Genomic DNA, 26,372 nt, shown 5'->3' with positions numbered 1-26,372 from the left:
TTGCACTGCTTCCAAGATCGGAAGAAATTGCAAGCTTTCTTCACCTCGCCTGGTATTGCACTGCCTCCGGTATCAGCGTACAACTTTGACCATGTGATGACGTCACAGTGGTCGTAATGTCACAAATTTTGGCTATCTTTGACGTCACGATGACACCATCAAGCTGTAATCTCTGATCAAATGACTTTGCATCGTCAGTGTTGTTGGTGAGCATGCGAGGTTTTTTGCCTTAAAATATAACTCTTCACTTGAACCGCAAACATCAATCACGAAGCGTTTATACTAATTGCTGTTTATACAAATTTGTACTAATTACGCAAGTCTAATTTTAATTTATGACATACCTTAATATACTCTCTGTTATATGTTCCATACCTTTTATATATTTTTAAGTTTTGTCAAGGTTTTTGAACAAATTGCACCGGCACTTGACGGGGTGGCCTAATGGTTAGGAAATAGTGCGAGTCGATGCCACTAATGAACCCTGGACAAAGCACAGGACACTGTGCTCCGTCCAGTCCTTTTATTGTTTTGTAGTACTGTGCTTTTTTGAGTCTATTTTGTAGTTGGTGAGCAATCCACATTTAAGACAGATTTGTCCATTTCTCATGTTAGTGGCTTTAAGCGTTCTTGTTCAGTTTTTACGGTTCAACTTGAGTGACCAGTGGAAGATTTAAATATATGTGTATTACGAATTATTTCTAAATTTACTGCATGTTAAGGGCACAGCAGCAGCTCACATTAAGAATACAACAAACTGATAACATGTAAAACGGAATGCTTTAATATAATCACCATACAAAGCACTAACTTTGTGTCCAAGTCGTTAAATAAAAGTGAAATAATACAACACATAACACTCATAGCAGCTCTCTGAAGACGATACATGCGACTAGCAGCCAATTTGATCGGGATGTTTATCTGCCGAGTTAGAGGTTAAAAGAAATTGCACATAAAAGTTTTGCTGTTAGTTGTGCATGGTGTCCACGGTAAAAGACGAAAAGAAAAAAAAAAAAACCGCGACCAGAGAATGCAGGAAGAGCAATGAAAAGATCACATCACAGTGTGTGTATTGTCGGTTTCAAAAATCCAACAAAAGTGACACAAGAAGTACGCAATGGACGGTATGATGAAGCTCTCTCGAAGTTGCGTGGAAGGGGGAGCCGAAATGTACACAGTCTGTATAAAATTTTTTAAAAGCTTGTAAGAATAAAACTTTCTCTGCAGCTATGCACGGGTATGGTATAAAAACGATAAGAAAAAAAAAAACTAAAACAACGTCATGACAAAAGCTTGATCGAAACTGTTTTGCACACATTCCAATGTTGAAACTGAGCCCGGGTTTTCAAGTTGCATGAGAATTTAACAAAAAGCACTGGTGTTCTCACAGTGGCACTGAAGCCTGCGCCTGAACGATCTGGCATACTGCCGAAGTACACACATCACAAGTCCAGCGGTCCCAGGTGTCGTTCACCTTCGCTGAGAAATATGTTCAGCGCCTTGTACACGAGGTACGCCCCTAGCTTCCGTCGCTTCTTCTCTGGCCAAGACCGGACGACACCATACACGTCTCCTTTCTTCTGGTTTGTCAGCCGGCGCAGGCCGATTGCGTCGATCATGCACGCCTCCCTCGTGTACGCCTCGACGGCCAGGGTGTTCTGGAAGACGTGCAGGGAGACCACGCCGTTCCTCGAGTCCCAGATCTGCAGGATCTTTCGGGTCTTCTCAACCTCTTTCTTCTGCGACGACTTGTCCATGCCCTTCCGGACAAGCAGGGCCTCATAGAGGTGGCTGAACGGCCTGGACCGCTTGCCCTTGCCGACGTAGAAGACCGCCTTCAGGAAGTCGGCCATGCGCTCGGCCAGGGTCAAGCCGTGGGCCCTCAGGGGCAGGTTTCGGGTGACCCTGGTGTCCAGGAGGAGGTACGTGAAGGAGCCCTTCGCGTTGCCCTCCCTCCAGTAGCTGTTGGGTCGGGGTGCGTCGAAGTCGCTCATCATGGCGACCTCCAGCTCCGCGTAGGCGTCCAGGTTGGCCGCGTTCAGCACCAGCGTGTGGATGTCCGGGGGCACGACGTCGCGGGACTTGTGGAGCGTCGCGAGGCCCAACGTCAGTCTGGCGAGCCGATTCAAGTACACCGCTCGCGTACCGTCCGTCACGGGTCCCGGCGCGTCGCCAAGACTTCTGAGCTTTGCAAAGACCTGTTCGTTCGTGAGGCACGCCAGTTCTGGCGGCACGACTACGGTGTCGTTCTCAGGGCCGCTGCTGCTCGCTCCCGTGGTGCCGCTCGAGTCAGCCTCCGAGGACGAGTGGTAGTGCTCTTCCTTGAGAACGAACCCGGTGTCCGGGTCCCTGTGGACGACCTCGCAGAAGTCGCACGTTCGCGCTAGACCTGCCCTGTCGTTGCCGTTGGAAGCCGATCCGTAGGACGCGTCGGGCGAGGCGAGCCGGACTCGCGCTCGGGGTCCTAGCCTGTAGTGGGCGAGCGCGTGCCGGTGGACGTTGCGGTTCGAGTCGAGAACCGGTCCGACGTCGTGACCGCAGCAGGCGGCGAGCTGCTCTCGAAGTTCCTCGTCGCTCAGTCGCAACAGCTCCTGCGACAAGTTGGACGACGCCCACGAGGAATCGTCGGTCGGGTTGGCGACTTCGCCGTTGCCGTTGTAGCTCCTGCTGCCGTCTTCGAATGAAGACTCAGACGTTGCCGGCCACGCAGACTTGTCCCTGTGGGCGGCGTCACAATCGTCCGCTGCGGTTCCTCGCTCACGCCTTCTAAGCCGAGGTCTCTCGTCGTCCACGTAGACGGGCGATAGGTAAGGGTGCGGGAACACGAAGGCAGTGTTCAGAAGAGACTCTGTTTCGGTGCTTACGTCTGACGCGGTTGAGACACACGGCGAAACGTCCGCGACGATGTCGAAACAACGGAAGCGTCGTTCAAGTCTACAGCGGGATGCGGCGACTCGCCGTTTACCCGCCTAGCCGCCTCCTCGGTGTCGCGACGGTCTTCGACGGGTAGCCCGAGCACCTGCCTCACTTGCCTGAGACAGTCCCAGTGTTCGTTCGCGACGAGGATGTCAACACGTCGTTGCCCGTGGGGTCGCGACCGCCAGGGGTCACCGCCTCGCCCGAGGAGTCGTCGTAGCGCTTCTTCGTTTCCCGAGGCAGCGGCGATGTGCAGGGCGGTTACACCGTCCGCGCTCGCCGCGTTCGGGTCTGCCCCGCTGTCGAGAAGCTTGTCGAGGAACTCGGCCGAGAACTCGTCCACGCTGACGACGAGGTGCAACAAGGTCATGCCGTCGTCGGAGTCGGGCAGCACGAAGTCCGTGAGCGACCCATGTCGCACCAGCTTGTCGAACAGCACCGAGTCTTTCCGTTGCAGCGTTTTGAACACGATGTCGCTGCGCAGCAAGACGTAGCCTTCGCCGCCTCCCCCCGGCCTCGGAGGACTCATGGCTGCTCAAGGCTAATCCTCGCACCGAATGCCGACGACGGACAGCGTGGAACTCGCCAACATCGCGCAGTGTTGTCGCTTGTTTACGAGCATACACACGTCAACATTTTTCGTAAACGGCGGCCCGGCGGCTTCGTCCACGGGCGTTTTTGTGCAATACGAAAACACGTGACCAGTCTCTCGCTGATTGACCGTATGGCGTCGCGTGAATCGATGCTCTCGGTTTGCTTTCGGTTTCGTTGCTCTTTTCGAGGCGTTTGGGCCAACTTTGCTGAGGTGCAAATTTAAACGTGCTGTCACTTTCTAGCACAATATTTTGCTGATCGCCTTTTTGCGTCGCAGCACGCCTAAAAAGCGCGTCTCATTGTTAGACCTTTACACGCTGAGTTTCGTCGAAGATGAGGTGCAAATAACGATCGAAATGTTCTTTATTTGTTGTTACTTTATTACATGCAGGAATGCTTCATACGTTTGCGGCGTCGCTTTCTTTTATTATTTAGAGACATCCACTGAGCAAGCTTCGCTTGCCCCCGTTCTCGCGGTCGGAGAAAGGCTCCTGTATTTTTTTCTTTCTTTGTCCACATGACGGCTTTTCGGCATATGTGACCCTTCAAGCACTTAGACTCCTCCGAAACGGGCCTGCTGTCCGAACAATATGCCGGCATTCAACTGCATGAATCAACCATTGGGAGCGCACCTTGAAAGTTGTCTCGTCGATGGGTTCAAATTATGACAAGGGAAGATGTTTTAGATGGCGCTATGTTGATACCACTAATGAAAAAAAAATAACTTAGTCTAATTAGGATCACTAATAAATAATATGGCAATCAGAGTCAAAGGGACCCCTGAGAACAACATTTTTGTGTGTGAATTTTTTACTGTAATTTGTAGCTTTATGTTTGGTTTGAATCGTAAATGCTCTAACGTATCATATAATTAATGCTAGCGTCGTTAATTGTAACCATTTTAGCGACACTTTGAAACGGCCGCCTAAAAATAGCGCCACATGCGGGGGAGCGCCAGAGATCACGTGCACTGAAGCTCTGGTGACGTTGAAAGCGCAGTTTTCAAATCGGGGCCCCGCGCGCGGTAGAGATTGAAATGATGTGTTAGCTTCGTTATGAGCTAAGTAAAATATAAACCGCATTGTACCATGACGCCTGTCCAGGGTGCGGCGGTTTGCCAACTTTATACTACATCCCATGGGAGTTTGAACGAAATTAAGCCAGAGAATTAAAAAAAAAATTGGGTAACAACCTTGTAAGCAGTTTGCAGCAGTGGGCGGCACAACTCGCCAGCTCGGGCCAGCACTTCTGAGTCACGTTAGACGAGCGGAGGAAGCCAGTGGGGCACTTAATTGACTTGGGGGCTCCCTTTTTCTACCCCTTCCCTTAAAGTAAAGATTCGTACTTCTTGTGCACTTGATGACGCATTTATTTGCACCGATGGTGTTCAGGCACCGTTTGTTGCTTTACTGCGAAGTTGTGCAGATAACAATGCAAACAGCGGGCCCGGTAGTTCAGTTGGGGGCGGTAAATATAAACTGCTGCCGTACGTGCACGTGGTTTTCTTGCGTGACGTCAATGGAGGCATGCAGTGCAATTCTGGCTCATGCATTTTGTCACATGCCTACGTACCGGCGAAGGAAGCAAATAAGCGCCCAAACATCGACGTCTCATGCGCGCGCATGGGCAACACTTTTTGTGGCTTTGCATGTCTTTGCATTTGATTATGGCTCCCACTAGGCCAATCACTGATTTCAAAAAAAAAAAAGAAAATAGAGATTGTGAACCGCTGCGTGTCAACGCAGGTCATTGTGGGCGACGAAGTCTCCGCAAAGCAAAACTATTTTCGTACAGCTCAGAAAGCGTGTGTCGCGTCAAATGTCAAAGGCTCACATTTATTGACATAAATACCGTGGCTCGGTAAAAAGCCCATGGCGCAGCGTCCTGTTCAGTGCCGACAGCCAAACCTATCCAGAATGCGCCGCAGTTTTCCACATGCTGCGTCAATATGGTAAACCATGCAGATTCGCCAAGCGCTTCTGATAGACGGCGACTCCGTATGACGTAGTGCTTGGGCCATAACGGATCCCCTTTTTCGGTTGTGTTGCGGCATATTTTTCAGGGTATTAACCTAGAATGCTTCTACCGTTCTTCCACGTTACGCAAGAGGAGGGAACTTAGAATGGCGAACTACGTCGATGCTTGAAAGACGTTTCGGGACTCAAGTATAGCGAGCATCGGGCGAGGCAACATCGAGCTCGAGGTAAGCGCTGCGACGTATGTTCTGCCGTATATTGTCAGCGTCAAACTGAGACCTGTACAACGTATGCACGACCAAAATCAGTGAGCATGAACGCCCACGATCTGGTTGCGAACGGCTTCGGACGACCGTTCGCGTTATGGCTCGCTTCTTGTGAATTCTACCGGCGTCATCCACGCATCTTCGAAACCTTAGCTGACGGCCGCCGCCCTTGAGTGGTCGAACGTAAAAAAAGAAAAGAAATAGAAAATAGAGCTGGGGGTGATCGCATACATGCTTGTTGGCTTTCGCGGCGTATACAACCAGAGCAACCGCCGGCTAAGATGTATGATGGGCACTATATAGATGCCCTCGATTTCGTACGACTGTCATGAAAGTCTGTCGGTGTTACACGAAAAAAATTACCAGAATAGCCAAAGCACAATATTTAATGCGACCGAATGCGTAGCTGAGAACACGAATTGTTCAGCTTATTCTGCTCGTTCGACGGCGCCCGCGTTATCGCATCTCTGCTTCGTACGACCGCGAGCGAGACCAAGACGGTAGGCAGTTTTAGAATAGGGTACAAACAAACAGCTTTGCATTAGCGTTTGTCAGCACTGCGCATGCGCCAATCTTAAATACTAGATAGCGCGGATTCTACACCGGAATAGAGAAAGAACGCATGCACTTCCAGCGCTTGTCCTGTGCATCAGTGTTCGCTTGTCCTGTATGCTGGAATCCGCGCTATCCACTGTTTAAGTTTGTTGAATCAGGTGTGTTAGAAGGGCGATAACTGCAGTCCACGGCTCATGTGGTCGTGGTAGCCGAGCAAGACTGGCCCACCGGATAGGTCAGCTAACGTGGAGTACAGTCGCTGGTACTGGCTGAAGAGGCAGCCATCCTCTGCAATCCTTGCGGGAGCGTGGCTCACTGCCAAAGGGTGATGGTAGATGAATTGAACAGGGGTGAAAGAATAGGTGGTGGATCATGAAGCACAAATAAGGCGGCCAGGAAGCAGAATTCTGGTGATGCACCGGCTTGAGCCTGATCTAGTTATGCAGAAATATCGGTAAATTGACTATCGATAGTGTAAACAAACTATCGACAGTACTACTATCGATAAACTATCCATAGTCGAATGGGTAGTACCATCGGTAATATTACTAGCGATATTACTGCCACGCGTGTTAATTGCTTTGTTTTCATGTACTTGGGTTTCACCCGCAGCGTTTGACGCAGACCACGCTGCGTTGTATGAGAAGTTCGCGAATGTTTGACATTTTAAGATTACGCGCCGGACGCGAATATTCAAGTTTATTCGAGAGCTTACGCGTAAACCAGCGATAACGCTGGAAGGTTTGATGACTGATGTATAAAAGACGAAGCGTTCCACCGATTATCAGATTACTCGACCGCCGGCGACTGTTCTCGCCGCAATCAGTGCGCAGCGTGTATCGATTGTATTCTGAGTTTTGATTTTCTGGGCACAAGTTCGACCAGATAAAGAGCTTCGTATTTCCCAGTCTTGCTGCGGCATTCTTCGCCGTCACAACCACGTGACAAACTATCCATAGTGTTGCTAATAACGATGTTGTTGATGGCTGGCCAAAGCGCCAAAATATTCGCGATACCCTACTATCAGCTTCGCTTAATTTATGAGCAAATTTTTGGCGAGAGAAATTATTTGCGCAGTGAAAATGGCGACATATGTCCATCAATAAATTTTTATTTAAAAGCAACCAGTTACATCTTACAATTAATAAACTTAGATCTTGATAATTTTTTTTATTTTGATATCATCAAATGCAATATAAGCCTGAAGCCGCACAGTTCCACCCCATGTAACGGCTTCCTTTCCGCCGTAGTTGTCCGCCGCCGCCGCTGCCGCTGCCGCCGCCGCCGCCGGTGTCCGTAACCAGTATCGCTCGAAATAAGAAAAAAAAAACTAAATAAGAAAAAAAAATCCAGGATGAAACGAGGTTCGAACCTGGGCCCTCTGCGTGGGAGCCCAGTATTCAACCTCCGAGCCATGCCGGTGCTTGAAACTGCTTTGCAAAAAGGTCCTGTACAGGCTTCATGTCAGGAAGGAACCACATTAGCATATGCAATATAGCGTGGTAGAAGAGTAAAATAAGCACCAAGCGTCGCACAACGCGAATTCTGTAACCAGGCGTCACACAATGCGAGTTGCGCAACGAGTAGGTTGTTGAATGCTTCCAACCCATTACAAAGGGCTCTGCCATAATTCTTCATCGTCATCAGGCACAGCATCAACAAAGTGCGCATAATGCCTTACATGCGTTTAGCAGGTACCACGGCTCTCCATAGAATGACGAAAAGTGGCACAGTGCCTGCTGCCCTACTTCTCAAAAATTACAATAATTTATAGCGTAGTGGGTTCCTCGCAAGCGCGCTTGTATTGGTTGCCAGGGAAGCCCATAAGCGCATGATCCATTTCCTCGGGGTCTCAGTAAAATTACAATGATTTAGAGCGTAGTGGGTTCCTCGCAAGTGCACTTGTATTGGTTGCCAAGGAAGCCCATAAGCGCATGATCCATTTCCTGGGGGTCTCAGTAAAGTTCTTCGCCCCCCCCCCGTCCCTCTTCCACGTCAACGTATGTTATACAGCATGACGGGAGAGGGAAATAGCGACCGGGCGTCACCCAATGGAAATTACATAACTGGTGGGCCGTTTAAAGCTTCCAACCCATTACAAGGGCTGAGCCATAATTCTTCATCGTCATCTGTCGTCGCGTCAACAAAGTGCACATAATTCCTTACAGACGTGTAGCTGGTGCCTCGCTTCTCCGCAGAATGACGAATAATGGCTTGGTAGGTGCTTCCCAAGTTCACAAAAATTGTGATTTATGGCGTAGTGGGTACCTTTCTAGAGCACTTGTATTGTAGTCCCAAGAGAGCTTACAACGGGCTCTAGAAACGCCGCTCTTCCAGCTTTCGCTGTGACTGTGCTGCGGTTTCAGCGCAGGCCTGGCGTTTTTTCTAGTTTTCCAGAAAGCTGCGACGCGATAAGCGACGGCGATGGATGGCCCTCCGCGACAGCAAATCATGTCGCTCGTCGCTGTCGCTCGTCGCCGTCGCCCGAAAATCGCGTGCATGCGGTTGGGCCTTTACACTTGAGGCATAATTTCGACTGCAGCAATTCTTTTTAATCCTCCTTGGGCGGGATGTGTCGCAGTCATATAACGGAACATCACTGGAACAAGATCATGAGGCTGTGCGAGCTTCGGGATGGGTATCACACTTAAAGAGGTTTGTACTTGTTTACCGTCAATCTCGCCCTATACCTCCTCCTTCTTTAAGATTTTTATCACCATGGTTTGTTTAATAGACATGCGCTGCATACGAAACGCTGCTTGCAAGCTTCACTTCAAAGTCGCTTTTCTGAACTCTCAACAAAAAACTCTGTTGAGAATTCGCGCTTGCGCCAGATCGACAGCAGATGTCTTGGAGCACAACATATTATCAGCGTCAGGCGCAGCGGTTCCTATTTGATAGCGCTGTGGGTGGTTGAAATATATCGCAGCTTTCAGGAAGGGACAGCGTAGCGCCTTCCCGTAGTGAAGTACACCTCCTGCTCTTCTAAGTAAGCATATGGCACCACGGTTGGCTAAAAATTTTTTCTTGATCGAGAACATGTCTATAGGGTGCAAATGCATTTATACAGATATCCAGTGTGGAATTCCCCAAATCACCGTGATTTCTTCTATCACGGCCTCTCAGTGAGAAAGAGGTGCGGCCTACCGAATGGCCGCGTTTTCAATGGGGGAACGCGTAGCGCAACAAGCGATGTTTTCAGACGCTACCGCAGGGGCGCTGCACATCGGTAAACCACGGCTGCTGCTAACTGCACGCTCTCGCTTAAAGTGTTGCGTAAGAAACGTGTGGTGTCGTGTGGTTGCGTCGGCTGTATCATTAGGGAATTTGAGAATTGGGGCCCCGAGGAGCTTGAGCGACCAAAGAAACTTGCGAGCCGCCAGGGCGCATGCGCAGAACCCTAGTCACTCTTGGGCTCTTGCGCTCGCGTTGACCCAAGACCAAAAAAAAAGTCACGCCATATCCACGAAGTGAATCATGTGATCATGCGGTCCGAGCATCTCCGAGCTTGCTCGTGCTCGGAGATGCTCGGGTAACCCGTGAATCCTCCGTACAAATTCCTCTATCGTCACAGCCGTAACCAACGTTTCGAGAAGTCGGTCCCAGTGCAGTTCCGCGGCAGAAGGCGTCAAGAACACGTGGGGCTTACCCAACTGGCGAATAATAGCGAATAATTCTTTTCGACGGTCTTGCCAGTATTGAACCGTGTTGGGTATGCCCCGCATGAACGCCATGTTTCTGTCGGAGTACGTCGTCGAGGAACTCGCGTCTACCCGCCTCGAACTGCTGCCGCGTGAATGCATTGGTGGCGGCGTTGGTTTTGAACGTCATGGTCTTCTCGGAAACGTTGTGCCTCATTACTTTCATCCCCATGTAGAGCACGTGCTCCGGTCCCACTCCACGGCGATCGGTCCGGCGGATCTCGCTGCTCGCCTTGGTGAATGGTGTTGGTCGAGGCCCCGTGATTTTACGAGGTACGCCAAAGTAGATTTGTGGGAAGGACAGTTCTTCGGCGTACTCGTCAAAGAGCAGCGAGATTGGCGTTTGGCCTTTGCCGGGTGCCAGATGGAGATTGTGAGTGCCTGTCATTAACCCGCGCAGTTGTGGTTCTTCTTCGACGCCGAGAGCACGCGCCGAGTGTGCAGCGGAGTGTGCCTCTAGCGGGAGCAATGAGAACTAGCGGATACGGCGCGATGGACTAGGCGCGAGCATAAGGAGCGAGCTCCTAAAAAAATGAGAACTAGTGTAGGTCCCCAATGCGTGTTAGGTCGCCAGTGAAACGACGCAGAAGCAGCGCGGGCCGCGACGCAGTATGGTCCGCGTCTCGCATAACTTTAATTTCGCCACGTGCGGGGCGCCGCGCGTTTGACGCAACGCAGCCCGCATTTGGCCCAATTCTCAAACTCTGCTGATCCTGCGAACGCAACAGCAGCCTACCCAACGCTGCTTGGGGACCCAGTGTCTTGGGTCCCCAATTCTCAAATTCTCTATTATGCGCTTGATGCGATCAGATGTTTCATCGTAACCGCATTGTCATAAGCTGTGGTGGACCGCGATACAGTTCCAAAGGTGCGAAGGGCTTGACAGTTTGTTCCCCGAGCTCCCCGTAAGGTAAAAACTCTGGGATGACTGATTACGACATATTTTGCGACAACGCGAACACAAAGGCCGCAAGAGGGTGCCGCTTTCAAGGGCGGTCGTCTGTTTAGTTCAGTTCATGCGAGACGACTACAAACTTGGGTGGAAGCGCAAAGTGCTGCTGCCGACTGGCGTGCCGACCATATCCTGCGCACAAGCAGCCGTCGGCCTCGTTCAAACATGTACCCCTTCATCGTGTTCCGACTGCCGTTGCTATATCAAAAACGCAACAGGATTCTCATAAAACGAAGTTGTCCATCATTCCTGTTCCGAAATTAATGACAAGGAAAGCGAGGTCAGCGCAACGCTGTCGTACACGGACGGGGTCGAACGAAAGCCTGCGCGCTTGTACCATGGAAGACCATGTTAAAAGACAACAACGCCAGATACTTTTGATTTAACGAGCTTCACCGCAGGCAGTAACAGAAACTATTACCACCTGTAATTGCTCGTTAGCATAACGAACGAGCGGTTGAAAATGCTCCACGAGGGCGACAAAGTCCGTGTCGTGCAGGCTACAAGAAAGATTGAAAAAGCAGCATTAGAAGCTGACAGAGCTGCCAAATTTCTCATGGAACAAGTTCATAATTTTAACAAAGTGAGACCACTATCGCAAGATAGTGCGTTGCTAGAATGTCTGCTCTGGAAGGCGACTTGGCGTAAGAGGTAAGACCACGTGAGAGCGAGGAAAATTTTCAGACTGCCTTGCCGGTATAAACTTGGGAAATTTGTCGGCTCAGCCACGGGTGAAACCGGAGTAACTGCAGCTTAATCCGTGAAGGCTGCAAATGGAATGGAGCAGTTTACACTAAGAGAAAAAGCCGTACTGAAGCAACATATTGGATCGAACGCGGATTCAGTAGAAAGTTGTTTACGATTGACAAGTGGAGAAAATTCTCGGACTCGTCGATGTCCTTGACTACGCTGAAAAACGTAGCGCTGTGGGAGCCAGCATGCTACTTTGCTTTCTTGTGCATTCAAATTTCACAGCATATGTATTTCCAGTTGGATATTTCTTCACAAAAACTTTGATTACCATCAGCTTCTGCTGGTCGTAGTCTAAGTAATGAAAGCTCAATAAGAAATAGTATTTTCAATTGTCGCGCAAGGTTCTGCGTTTCTAGGCAAGACGTTTACTCTTGCTGCCCTTTAGTAATGAAGCTCAAATTTAAAAAATCAGCCACAATACTGCGTCATTCGAAAAGGTGCCTGTTAGTATAATGCTCAGTAACAACCAAACTGAGTTAAGCAGTTACACGTCACAAAGATTTCACCATACAATTTTGTATTCTTTTAATAGCGCGTAACTGTTAACGGAGCGGCGACACTTTGAGATTACATGATGCAGAAAATTGACTATTCGCGTCCTGCCTGTAATCTTTACAGAATGATCTCAGACAATCGTGAAGCGTCACGAACATTGCGGCGCGGTCTGTGCCGAGCGTTGCAAACAGTTTTTGTGGGTGAAACTTGAATACATAAAAAAAAATTACACCATCTCCCGCTAAAGGGGACCATGAGGCGATGCGAAGCCGCAACACTTGCACGATCGCGTTGCGTTGGTGTTCGTTGGACATGCTGCCGACGTCGCACGGGAGGGTTCTGAGATGGTATCGCACGTGGTAAAAGGTAGCGCCTTTTCCATCCTGTGGCAGATAAGCATCATTTGCCGGCGTGAAGCGCGCGCGAGCCATCGTCTCAGTGCGTGCTGTCTGCTACTCACCGAATATCGCAGGCCCGACGCAGTAACGAAAGTCTTCGTCGCGGAAGTGCCTGTTGCACACAAGACTCGTAGCGGATGGCTACTTGCCGGTTCTTAGCTTTACAACCCATGCTTCACGCAGTTTCTTGTCCTGCGGGTACCGCTGCAGGCTGACACTGGGCTCCGTTGCGTAATCCCGGAACTGCGGCACCGAGCGGTAGAGCGCCATGCTCGTCGCCTTCGGAGCCAGCCACTCTATTACAATGGTTTCAATTGAATAGAAAATGAGAGAAAACTTCCGAATTTGAACAGACCGCAGCGCATGTGGGACTTGAAACTCGTTTTCAAAGCACGCGGCAGCGCTCCACAAGCAGCCGACGCGGCCGCTGAGACCACGTGATCTTGCCAAGCACGTCACGCCGATGGTGGCGCCGGCTTATCCAGTGGTGGGCCTCGCGGCCAATACCTGTGGGCTCTTTTCGAGCGTCATTCGTTGTGTCTGATCCGCGCAACGCGCTGCAAGTGTTGAGCTGCTGCCGTTGTTATTTCTTGATCATCCTGTGTGTGTTCTTTTCGTGAGTCCTTCTTGGGCGCGCTGCAAGTATCGAGCTGCTTGGTGTTCTTCTTGTGACCTTGTAATCTGTTGCTATCGCTATAATTGTTTCGCCTTTGCGACGAAGCTGTGACTTTGTTTTTCATATTATAATGACGTATGCCTTGCTAACGATGTTGCAGCAGTAAAAGGTGGCGACTGGACCACGCAGGTGTGACTGGCAGGAAATAGACGAAGACGTTTCGATCTATTTTCGGGGTTCGTTCCAGTTTGGTAATAAAGGCCCGAATAAGCTCCTCGACGCTTGCTCGTTCGATGCATATCGTTCGAGATAAGAGGACGCCACCCGGCACGGAATTCGTTACGGTCTTTTTTCAAGCCAGATATTTCAATTGAATATACTTTGCCCCAAACCTTGTTTAATGGGCTCACGCTATCCCTGCACATTCCAACGCTGTTGCGCCAATATCACGTAGCTCTCGCACCATATAGCGGAAGAAGACGAAAACTCAGACGTTAACAATGTGGGCACACAAAGCAGGCTGTGCATGTCCATGTCGCGTCACATGACCATAGGGAGCTGTGACGGGGCCACGGAAAAAGAACGTGTCCTTATAGTGATACTATGTAACAAGACTCCACGCAGACCTCAGGTTTTAGTGTACTGCTGGAACTTTCAAGAACGTTACTCTGCTTTTGAGTTCTGCAATCGCTCTTCCGATGATATGCTATAGATATAAATTTATTATAGTACATTTATGACCGCGATTACAAAATAACATTCGGGATATAAAATAATAGCGAATGCAATAATAAAGCGCAGTGCAGTGTTAACTGTATAAGCGCTTGGTCGATTTTCTTTTAGCTCGCCTGTTTCAGATACATCAAGTAGCCCTATATGCAAGAAGGAAAAGAAGTTCAGTCCTTGTCTCTCATAAAACTTCTCCAAATAGCTTGCCCCACATAAAAAAAAAAGCGTTTTTTTAGATAAAATGTGTGGAACATGTATGTATGCGCGACGTATGTGGAACAATCTTAAGAACTAAGCAATGTCCAAGCCCGGTTCGCCCCTCAGCCCGGAGCTTCAGACCCGAGACCGGCCTGTGCCCGTTGTGAAAACTCCATTACCCGGCCCGGCCCGGGTTTTCGGGTAGGCCCGTCCCCGTGCAGTGCTCTACCGTGTACTAACTCAAACCACCTTCATTTTCACCTTCATTTTCAGTGCCGCCGTTTATAGCGTCACTCTGACCGTGGAGAAAAGCGTATGGCAAAATAAGTTAGACGTTTTGTTTGTTTCGCATTGAAACACGCAAGTCTAGACAATGCATGACAAAGCGCAATGCTTTGGGCATGGAAAATGTAACGATTCTGTCTGTAACTCGATAATGTAGCGGGTACACAACGTCTTTAATTTACAGACCTTCTAAACACCAGTCGGCTTACCAATGTGTCGGTTTCGCAACTCTATGGCAATGCAGTTTTTCATGTACAACTAAAACTGCGAATTGTAATAGTTGGATGTGGGTCATAGGGAAGCATAGAGGTCCATGCGCCCCCCAAGAACCCCCAACGTTATGCGGAGCTGGAGTTGGTTTGTTACATTGATAACTCGTTGCCCACAGCTTTCCAGTGATTGTGCCCCAAATGTAATACGTCGCCTTTCCAATGTTGCATTGCAGTTTTTGTGTTGTTATTAAGGCGGAAGCCTTTAGGGGGGGGGGGGGGCGCCTGATTAGATGCTGGCCTTGAAACATACGGCGTGCGGCTTAAAAGCTCACTTCAACTCGCACACCATGAGAAATGAAAACCACGATTCGAGCCTGACTCGAACCAGGTATTCTGCTTGGCAGTTAAGCATTATTTAAGCATGCACCGAGAACCAATACCAGGCTACCAATGAGAACGCGATGCGCTAAGGCGAAGCTCAAGCGTCCTCCAAGTTTTATTATTGCGCGGAGTGCATCCTTTTAAAATGTGTTGTTTTAACAGCACAGCTGCTTAAGTTCGAGGTTCAGCTTCAAGGTGTGTGCAAGAAACTGCGCCGAGCTGTGACGTCATTACGCGTTGCCTTGCAACCATCTTGCACGCCTGCGACTGGCTTCACCGAGACTCGCCAAGCTCCACGCACGTGTCTCTCCATGACGTCACAGCGCCGACTCCGCACCGCTTCTAATAGCTGTGCTTAGCCATGACGTCACTCCGCTTCGCCGCTTCACCCAGCTTCACAGTATACTTGCCAAGCTCCGTCTCGCCGGGTCGGCAACACATTGCCTGGTGTCTCCACGCCGAGCACATTGTTTGCACTGTCGGAAAACATGGGTTGGCCAAACAAGTACGTAACTCCCGAGGAAGAAAAACCTCGGCGAGAAGCCCGTCGCACCACTCATCGTAAACGAATGCAGCGGCTGCGATCCAGCCCGTAGTACCGTGCTGAAGCTGTTGGGTCGAAACGGCGGCGAAAAGCGGAGGATCCCGAGTATCGAGCTCGTGACAACGAGTACAGCCGTTTGAGTGATCGCGAGTGCCGAGAAAGCGATCCTGGCTACCGTGTCAGGCGAAACTTCCAGCGTCAAACCGGCAAGCCCTCCACACTGACAGTGAATCCCAGGGGGTTGGTGATGATGGTGGTGGAGGAAGCTAGGTTGACCCCCAGCTGCGCTGTATCTCCAGCCTTGCATCGCTAGAGAAAGCTGCGCACATTAAAGAAAAAAAAAATCCCAATTAAAGTTCGTAATCGGAAACTTTCATTCCATTGGCACTAATCAGATTATATATTAATCTACAAGAAAAATTGACACTCATAAATTATGCCTGTGCACTTAAAGACCGTGCACATGCGAGCTCTAGTTCGCTTGCATTGCAAGGCGAATAGTAGTTAACATTAAAACATTTTTTGGGTGATGAGTTTGCCAAGTAAATCGGAACGACAAAGGAAGCTACACTTTTGTCACTGTGCCAACCTGTATAGCATACGCATACAGTGAAGCAGCAGTACCTAATGCCTTTCTTTTGGTGTGTGCGAGCTTTGTTTTGACTGCTTTTCAAGCCTCGATATATTAATAATTTTGGAAATATGTTGAGTACAATGAATACAAATACAGGTTATTTCTTTTCAGCGTGGCATAGAGGACGAAGAGACGCTATTTTCGGGTGAATGTCCTTGGTACAACGGGCCAAGAATCTTAGATGGGAAATAAAGCACTTTATACCGGTGTGGAGAGTAAAAATGCATCAACTCAAGCAGAAGCACGCACCACGAATGGCTCGATGCGGAAGTATTTATTTTTACATAGCGCGAACTGAGAACTGCGAGCCCGCATATATGTTACGTGATATCTCTGCATTTACTGCATCAGATTGTGTGCACCACCTTGGTCTACTGCTATAGGGTCCTCTGTTTCTCTGAGTCCTCTAGGTCCTCATCTTTAAAATTCAATGTAGTTTACCATGCCAGCTCATAAAGGAATCAATATTAAAAGAAAACAACAAAAAAAGTAAAGTGACTACTCCAACAAGGCGATAATCGTCAAGGATCTCTGGTTCTGTCCATAAAAGAGCCTTCAATCTAAACTTGTTTTCGAAACGTTAAATAAAAAGATGCATAATAGCCATAGAACTCATGCGAAATTATAACACTCGCTTTGTAGTTGATACTGAAAGCAGTTTTCGATGAGGATGCATGCCGAACACCCGGTTCGATGTTAAGTTCCGAGTCTGAGTGTGCCTGAGGGAGTCGTCTCATGAATAACATTGCCGACCTACGGCTATCAGTGTTTCCAGTACGAAGGTATGTTTCGGAAAACAACTGCCATTGAAGATAAACGAGGCGTGAATTGCTGCGGAGGACGCAGTAATATATCCCGACCAATTCGTTCCACCTAAACTATATTTTAATTAATGAATCAATGAATGAATGAAACATTTGTTGCGGAAATTGTATCGCCTACTGCAGTTATTGCTAGAGAGGATCAGGCGGGTCCCTATTCTGGGACTCTGTTGGACTGAGCTGCAACCCGCACCCGCTCCACGAGGCTGTATTTGAGAACAATAAGTAAATGTTGAGATGAAAGTAACGTAGAAGTAATCCATTACATTTCAGTAATTGTTCAATTACTCTCTTTCGGTAGTAACTGCAAAGGGCTACAAAACAGCTTCGGTGTTTTACTGTATTACTGAACAGATGGCAACTTGATTTATTCAGCCACAGCAGAGCGTTATTGTGTTTCTTCGAAACACAATAGCACTCTGATGTTGCAGCTTTCAATTGACACTCTGCCACTGCGTTTCTTGAATGTACTTCTTGGATCTTCCCGGTGTGCACGACGCTCTTCAGAGTAAATATTGCGGAAAGGCCTCCTCTTTCGTGGGAAACGTTTGCTAGAACAGATGGAAGATTTCGATTGTGTCATGTTTCCATTCCTTTACAACAATAAGTCAACAAAGTACTTGACCTTTGCCTTTATTAGGATGCGGCACCACACGCCGCAGTCTTGTTTTATACGTTGAGCTGCTCGCGAGCCGCGTGCAAACTAGGTCACCTGTTTGCCACCTATAAAATCGAACGCGCTATAAAAGCTTTTGTTCTGTTCCCAAACGCCTGGCTCCGAGTAACGTCCGTTCCGTCGGTTCGTGTATACCAATATGTTTCCCATAATCCTAATCTGCGAGCCGAACTTGTCAAACGCGGGCATCTCCGGATGTGAATCGTTTATGTCGGCTGCTGTTGGTGAAAACAGTAAGGTTCTGCTGTTTATTCGCCGTGAACTCAGGTACATTCTTCTGCCTCTACCACCTGACAATGATAACCAATATATATGCGTTACAGTGAAGAAACAGGGTCTTACTGTCACTATTTTGGGCGCCTACCTCTCTCCATCAAATAGATTCGATCATAAAGAACTACGATACAGCCTGTCACCTACAGCTGGCCCGTGGGTCATCATTAGGGACTTTAACGCCCACCTTACGCTATGAGGAAGCCCTAAGATCAGGGCAAAAGGAAGAAGGCTGATATCCTTTGCTTCAGACAATCAGCTTTTCTCGTTAAATGATGGCAGTCCCATGTTTTAGATGCGAAGCAGCTCTTTGACTAGCCTGTGTAACGCTCTCCCTCCGTCCGCACAAACGCGAGGCAACGCGCTTCCCTCGGCGCAGGTGTTGGAGCGGTGCCAAGTAGGTCACGCCGCAGCTGGGCGTTGACGTCACGCTCCCCTCGCATGCTTCCCTCGCAGGTGCGCGCGTACATCACACTCTCCCTCGCCCGCCAGAGCGCCCGCAGCTGCCGTCTCCAACGCCCGCTCGCCTCCCGTGTCTGCGTTTCAAACAAGCGTTTACACCAGTAAACACTACACCGAGTTTCGCTTCAAACGAATTTTCCAGCGCTCACCGCAGCACCCGCGTTAGCGCCGTTCAACCCGTGACGCCACCCGTGCGCAACGCTGCTGCTTCGCATCCCACCAGGGTTCCCTTCGGGGAGATGGCCAAATTTTTACGTGGCGCTACATACAGCAACCGACTTGACTTGGCTTTTGTCTCGCGAAGCCTCGCCAGACGTGCCGGGTGGTTCGCGGACACAGAATCGCACGGGAGTGACCATATTCACACGTGTTTCAAGATCACAGGATTGTTGCCTCCAAGATACGTGACACCATACAAAGAGTGGATTGGACGAAATTTCAGTCTGTCATGGAAGAACATTGTCAAGACAACGACATCTTACTTGACTTGGAAGAGACAATCAAGAGGACAGTGGAAGACACTATGTGTGTTCTCACTTGCTCTCCGAAAGAAATGGAATTTGAAGTATAATTAGAACGACTTCCGGCACTCTGACGACGTGCTGAACGAAGGCAATCGACGATTTACGTACTGATAGATGCTTACAGATGAAGAGGCAACGCCGGATAGACACGCCAGAGTGACAATGTTGGGCTGCCTTCTGCGAGTCGTTAGACGCTCGCAAGCCTTTATAGCACTTATGCAGGACAATAAGTGGGCTCCTTCCGTAAAACAAAAAGATAGCTGGAAAATGGCTTCACCGCATAGCACTACAATTATTGACGGCAATAAAATGAAAACCGAGACACAATTGCCACAACATCGACAAGTATGATCATCTAGCATCAAGAAACAAAAATATGACGAGTATAATTGTTATTGGTTCCATGTGGGACGAATGTGGCAACAAAACCTTATGACGACTGTACTCGTCAAGGGGAGGGAAAGGGTTAAAGCTTCGCTTAGAGTTCAGCGCCGCAACGCAAATGCATTAGACGACATACTTAACGTTTGACGATGAAATCTCGCCTGGTCGGGATGAAACACTGGCTAAAACTTTGACAGACGCTGACCAAGGCGAAAATGATTCAGATTGGCGTCTCGGCTTCCGCACGGAAGCCTTGTTCACAGTGAGCAAAGCTCCCAAGGTCTTTCCAAGTTTTTCACCTATAATTAACGTTTATTGCTTTCCATCCGCACAGGAATGTGAAAAACGAAAATTTCCGAATTTTGAATGATGCTGTAGACAGATTTCATCTCATATTCTCATTTTTAATGTTAGTAACTTATTTTCTTTGGATATGGAGGCTTTTTGAAGCTCCTTTTCTTTTCAGCATCTGCCGAGGGTCATTAGGGCTCACGAGCGCACATTTAAAGTTCCGCCAAACGACAGCTTGAGTTCATGATTTGTAAAAACAATTACGTTATTCGATAATTCATTTTTCAAAAGAGAATGAGCAGCAAGTGTGTCACCTAATTGCAGCGACTGCCGCCAAAACATCCCAGAAAGGGATAACGATAGCCGTAATTCATATTTTTGAACCACCAAACAATGTGTGGTGACGACCACCATTTCCTCTAAACGCTTCCCAATCTGCATGCGCAGTACGCGCTTATGGTAACAAAAAAAAAATTTCCCCGTTCGCCGATAACAGCCTCCACTCACTCATGTGTGAAGAAAAGGTCCCCCTGGGGAAGAACCTAAAAAAAAAACCGATAGCGCGCTCTTTGCCGCGGGGAATGTTCCCGGACGCAATTACATTACGGCCTGCGGCGACGGCTTTTGGTGCCGCGCATTTTATCTCGAAAGCGAGCACTGCGTTCGGGCGCACTTAGTCCGATGCATTCTCTAAGCTTTCAGAAACCACGTGGCAAAATGACGCTATAGGAAGAATTAAGGAAACAGAAATATAAATACAAGATTACCTACTAGAAGGGTTTTGTAGGCTGCCTCTGTTTCCCTCCAGGCTTTAACGATTCTCGGTCAATGTTGATGGCGATTAAGCCAATGGGGAGAGAAAAGCGAGCCCCCGGGATCGTTAGGGGAGTTTCCCCGCAAACACCGACTCCATGGACATTGATTTCGTGGCCATTACCTTACAGACCGGGTCGTTTTTGTTGCGCTGCAAATATTGCTCGATGCGGGGGCGTAATCGTTTATGGCGACATTAGGGAAAGCATCCTGAAGGTTTGAACGCAGACACCAAAGAAGAAGACGGCGACGAAGCGTGGAGTGAGGGTCTAAGGGGTCATTGGTGATAGTCCGTGACCTCCTGACCGAGAAATATATAACACGGGGGTTTGAGGAGGCTTGACCTGACCGCACCCTCTATTGACCTGAAAGCAGTTTTTGTTTTCTATTCGGTGTGGGATCGAAACGCGCATGCAGGAAGAACACTAGGGGGCAGATGGCAACACTGGACGTCCCGGTCGAGTATAAGCTTGACATTGATGAGTCTTATGTGTTTATGAGGTTAATGCAGGCTTGATAGATAGGTGAGTGGTTACAGATGCATTAATATAATAGTTTGTGGGGTTCTACGTGACAAAACCACGATATGACTATGAGTGGAGGGCTCCGCAAATTTCTACCATCTTGCGTTCTTTAACGCGCACTGACAGGGGCCTGTACTATTTTGTCTTTATCGAAATGCCTCCACCGCGGCCGGTATCGAGCCCACGACCTTCCGGTCAGCAGCCGAGCGCCGTAACCACTGTACCACCACGGCGGATTTAACAGATGCATTCATACAAGCCGCGCGAACAGGGGGGCACCAGGTAAGAAATGGTAGACGGCTCGGTGATTTGAGTGAGATTGAAAGAGCACAGCCTTATTGTTATAGTAGCGTGTTATATATGCTAGCATTAGCAACCATTTGGCCATCTTCAGCAAAGACTAGTCTGCATTATCGAGAATTATCCATCATGTAACCAATACCAACCGGCAATAGCCACCGCTAAGGACAGCTTGTGTATATGCAAGCACGTACGGTAAATTAAACGACACGACTTAGTGAGACGCTCCGTGAGACTGCACGACCTTCGGGATCGGCCCATAATGAAAGTCAGAAATCATGTCCCGTTACAGCACGTGGGTGGCACATGGGAGCGAGGTCATCGTGTTCAAAATGTGAAGATACGAGCGCTGACTTCCGACTCGGTATATCGAGAATAGATTGAAACATCCTATATGCGTGTTCCAGCAAGGGTCAGCCAAGCGTACAGAAAACACAAGCAAAACTCGCAGTATGTATATTGTAAAGCTGTTTATTGGACGGCACTCGACGACAATGTGCAATCGCTACAGTCAAGGTGGAGCACGGACTACCACCGCGAGTGGCGTTCTATCAGAAAGGAGTCGAAGAAAGAGGATGACCTATTACACAGCTCCATATATATATATATATATATATATATATATATATATATATATATATAATATGTATAAGTCGCTGATGGGCTAACGTGTGTTTCCAAAAGTGCACAGATGACCGAACACAGAGATCTTACAGCCATATATATATTATATATATATATATATATATATATATATATATATATATATTATATATATATATATATAATATATATATATATATATAGGGTGTTTCAAGAAATGTGTCCAACCTTCTAAAAAAATCAGGAAAAAGAGATATTTGATTGCTGCCTTCAGAATTGGTTTTTCTGTAGCGCTAGGCATCTTAAGACGGCTAAAGAAATTATTTGGGACTGTAATTAAAAAAGTCAAAATAATTAACTTTGGTTGTGTCAAATTGGGGAATTGAAGTTCTTCGTGCCAGAAACCCATCCCAACATTGAGATTTCGAAAAAGGGGCCTCTAGTAATAATTACGAAGTAATGAAATTCAACCGAATCCGATGGCTTTCGCTGTTGAAAGCCTTTGCATTTCGTTGAACTTCATTACGCCACAACAATTACTAGAGGACGCTTTTTCGAAATCTCAAAGCTCGGATGGGTTCCTGGCATGAAGAACTTCAATTCTCCAATTTGACACAATCACCTAACTCCACTAATTAACAAGTTAATTAATGTAACTTTCTTAATTACTATCCTAAATGATGTCCTTAACCACCTTAAGATTCCTGCCGCTACAGAAAAAGCAATTCTGAGAGCCCCGAGCAAATATCGCATTTTCCTGATTTTTCGAGACTGTTGGACACAATTCTTGAAACACCCTGTATGTGTATATATATATATATAATATATATATATATATATATATATTATATATATATAATATATATATATAATATATATATATATATATGACCAATTCTTTCTGTGTCGTTGTGTGACAACGACCCAGAAAGCCAATAGCACGTTTTCAGACTTCTCCCTTAACATTCGAGGTTCATTTAATTGCGATAGTTCTAACGTTATATACATGCTTGAGTGTATACCGTCTGCAAAAAACAGTACATTGGCCAAACGGAAACTTCATTTAGCATACGCTTTAACAACCATAGATCGCATTCCAATAAGCTTCCTAGCCTACCATTGTCAAAACACATTCGTTTACCTGGACATTCTTTTGAAAATATTCGGGCCACTATGCTTGAGTCAGGCTTTCGCTCTCATCATGATCGTGAAGCCTGCGAGTCTTACCTAATCTATAAGTTTAATACCGTCTCATCCGGTATCAACGAAAGCACAGGCACACTTACAAGCGTTCCCACTAAGCACCATTAATCATAACCGGTTTTTCAACGGGGATAGGCAGCTCTGTTTCTAATATCGCTCGTGTTGGTTACGTTGGTAATCACCCACTATTTTTCAGCTTTCATACCAGACTACGTGCATACGTACTGAGTTGTGTGCATCATGTACGGTGTCTGTGCTGTTTTTTTAGTTTTTTTAGTTGTTTTAGTTTCTTCTCGTATTGACCTTGATGTGTTGAAGCGTACGTCAGGAGAAGATAAAAAGTAAAAATTGATCTTAGTGCTGCGTAGATTTTCTGTTTGCGATCTCAGACTGTTTGCAGTTTAATGCTAGCGTGTGACTACGTTCCCGCGAAAAAAATAGACAAAGCGCAGATCTGATGTCATCCCCCCCCCCCCCCCCCCCAGTCTTTTCCTCCATGTGACGTGCAATCCAATTATTCTGTCATATCACTAGTGTGTAATGCCATATCAACTGCGTGTGCAATCTATCTTACTCTGTGTAACCTGACTTCGCTGCCACGAGTCCCAAATGTGCGCGCATGAATCTATGTCGACTGCGTGTGACCGCTATCTTATGTTGTCATTCTTGCTATCGATAAGTTCTTTGAAACTATCTACTTTAAGCGTGTTTATAAGGAAACCAACCGCGATGTACTTGTTACTTGACAAAGTCTGGTCCACCAGACGAAACGTTAGTAAATATACAGTGCCGAATCAACGAAAGTCGTAGTTTCCTTCTTCATATATATATAATATATATAATATATATATTATATATATATATATATATATATATATATATATAATATATATATATATATATATATATATATATATATATATTATATTATATGGCTGTAAGATCTCTAAACGGTGTTCGGTCATCTGTGTACTTTTGGAAACACACGTTAGCCCATCAGCGACTTGCCTAAATTAGAGAAAAGTACACAAAACTAAAGCAAACCACACCCTTGCTTAAGTTTACTAGGCCACCCTAGATACACGGTGCATCCAGAGTGTACCGTTTTGTTAGCCGTCGGGAGGATGCAGGCGTAGGACAGCAATGGCATGATTCGCAGCTTTAGACATCCCCGTTGCGTGACAACAAGCATAAGTAATGTACTACTTAACTATAATATAAACACACGCGTGTGATTATTCTTATGCTGTATGCTGCTGTGCCGTTTAGTTGAAAGTTATTCATTCAATCAAGAGCTTTATCGAAAGGTCCTGAGGAGTTTAAGCCGCCGGGAATCCACGAGGGGCACCCTGGAAGCCGCTACCGTAGACGACGCCCCAGTCGGGGCGGGAACGTGGTGGCGTTCCGCCAGTTCTTGGGTCCTCTGGACCGCCTTGAGTTGGTGGTGGAGCTTGGAGCTCCTGAGTGCCTCTTCCAGTCGGACTCACTGGTGAGAAGTCCCTGAGGTAACACGAGACATCGCCAGAGCATGTGCGAGAGTGAACAATGCAGTTCTGTGCAATCTGGGCATTGTGTAGTGATGCCTGAGTTGTAATTGTTGAGTCGGCCCCGTGATGGGTACGATCTCGTTTGTAGCATGCGAAAGCTACTGTTTGCGTGCGTTTGCGGTGGAAGTTAGGCGGCATTATTAGTTTTATTGGTTCGCTACCAACGCCTAGTAAGTGAAATGTTTGGCTGAGAGAACAAGAAGTCTCGATCACAATATGGCGTTGAGCACATGGTTCACGGTACGGTCGCCAAAGAAACTACAATTATGCCTATGACGTCAGAAAATGTGAGATGTTACAAATGCTCTGGACATGTGGCACGTACGTTTCTCAACATTCACACGCACAACGTCATCAGACGATGTAATGAGTAAAATTAATCTTGCTGTTTATTTGGTAGCAAGATTAATGAACGCATGCGTGCAGAAATAAAATTATAATTATCCCTTTCCTTGCTTCTTCTCTACATTATCCCCAAAATGCGCCTATAACTTACTGTCGAAATAAAACGTGCTAAGAATAGCCGTTCGACCGTTTTTATATTTCTTCTTTTATTACAGCGCACGTGTCGGCTTCACTGCAACGCCATTCCACGAATCCGATACACCGCAGTGGGAAACCATATAGGAGCATGTCGATCCAAGACGAACAAGATTCAGCCATTGAACAACACGGGCTATATCTGGGATCCATTAAGCGTTGCACGGCATCAACGCCTCTCTCTCTCACATATATATATATATATATATTATATCTATATATATATACTGTTTCTCTTACACATTATCTTTGTAGAAGGCGAGATATCTCTGCTGTACCAAAATAGAGTAGGACGCAGAAGCTCCGGTATAACGCCGGGCTTTGCGCAAATACCCAACTTCTATACGCGGCATCGCCTTATATTTACCAGCTAGATAAATAGACACCTTTCCTTTTGCAACCCCCTCCTCTCCACCCCCACCTCTGAACTTCCTCTGAAGCTACTGCTTCGATCGCACACGTCAAGCGACGCATGAAGGTCTTACAGTCAATATCTAGACTTCGGGAGTTTTTTTTGTTAAAGGGAACATTTCTGCGACGTGCTGCTATAATTACGTTCCGGAGGTTGTCGTTCCAAAACAAGATTTGATAATGAAGCAGTAGGCGACTCCGAATTCTTTTTGATCATCTAGGGTACTTTATGTACACTTAAGTCTAAGCAAATGGGTGTGTTTCTTTGTGTTTTTTTTTCATTGTGCCCTCATATGAAGACATGTGGTCGCTGTGGCCGAGGAAAAAATTGGCGTCCTCGACTGAGCAGCTCAACACTTCATCCGCCATAAGCTGCCACTCTGGATCTACCTGGTGTACAGTAAACGTTCGCCAAGCCATCGGCGATGCATTATATTGGGTGCCCCGGCTAACTGTAGTCAAGAGGGGTTTTTTTATTATTTTATCATTTTGTTTTGGATGACCGAAAAATTACTGGAACAAAAATTCTGCTACGGCGGCAAAGCACAAATCGTCCTTCCTCGGACTTGGTGAGCGTCCACTAACAAGTAAAAATTTCAGGTGACCCTAATCCGTCATTTATAGTTGGATACAACTCAAGAAGTCCCGAGAGGCCCTGCCCAGACGACCGAAGCGCTGCAGCCGATCGCTTCCGCGACTAAAGAAATAGTCCCGGTCTTGCAAGCGGCGTTCTCCGAAGGCGGAGTCACCGCCGTCAGGCTCACGACGTCAGTCTGGATTGAGCGCCCATTGGTG

The 26,372-nt window shown here is 47.5% G+C and overlaps 1 protein-coding gene across 1 annotated transcript; it reads right to left on the bottom strand.

The window, feature by feature from the left end:
* Positions 1-788: 788 nt before the first annotated feature.
* On the bottom strand, positions 789-3,563 carry LOC119398967 (ankyrin repeat and LEM domain-containing protein 1-like). Its single transcript, XM_037665783.2, has 2 exons — positions 3,033-3,563; positions 789-2,934 (listed from the first exon to the last, which is right to left on the bottom strand). Exons 1-2 carry the CDS (start codon positions 3,443-3,445, stop codon positions 1,443-1,445), a joined length of 1,905 nt encoding a protein of 634 aa, XP_037521711.1. The 5' UTR covers positions 3,446-3,563; the 3' UTR covers positions 789-1,442.
* Positions 3,564-26,372: the final 22,809 nt, after the last annotated feature.

The sequence above is a fragment of the Rhipicephalus sanguineus genome, chromosome 7, assembly GCF_013339695.2.
Source record: "Rhipicephalus sanguineus isolate Rsan-2018 chromosome 7, BIME_Rsan_1.4, whole genome shotgun sequence".
NCBI lineage: Eukaryota > Metazoa > Arthropoda > Arachnida > Ixodida > Ixodidae > Rhipicephalus > Rhipicephalus sanguineus.
The sequence above is the reverse complement of the archived record's forward strand: the minus strand, read 5'-3'. Positions and strand labels throughout refer to the sequence as shown.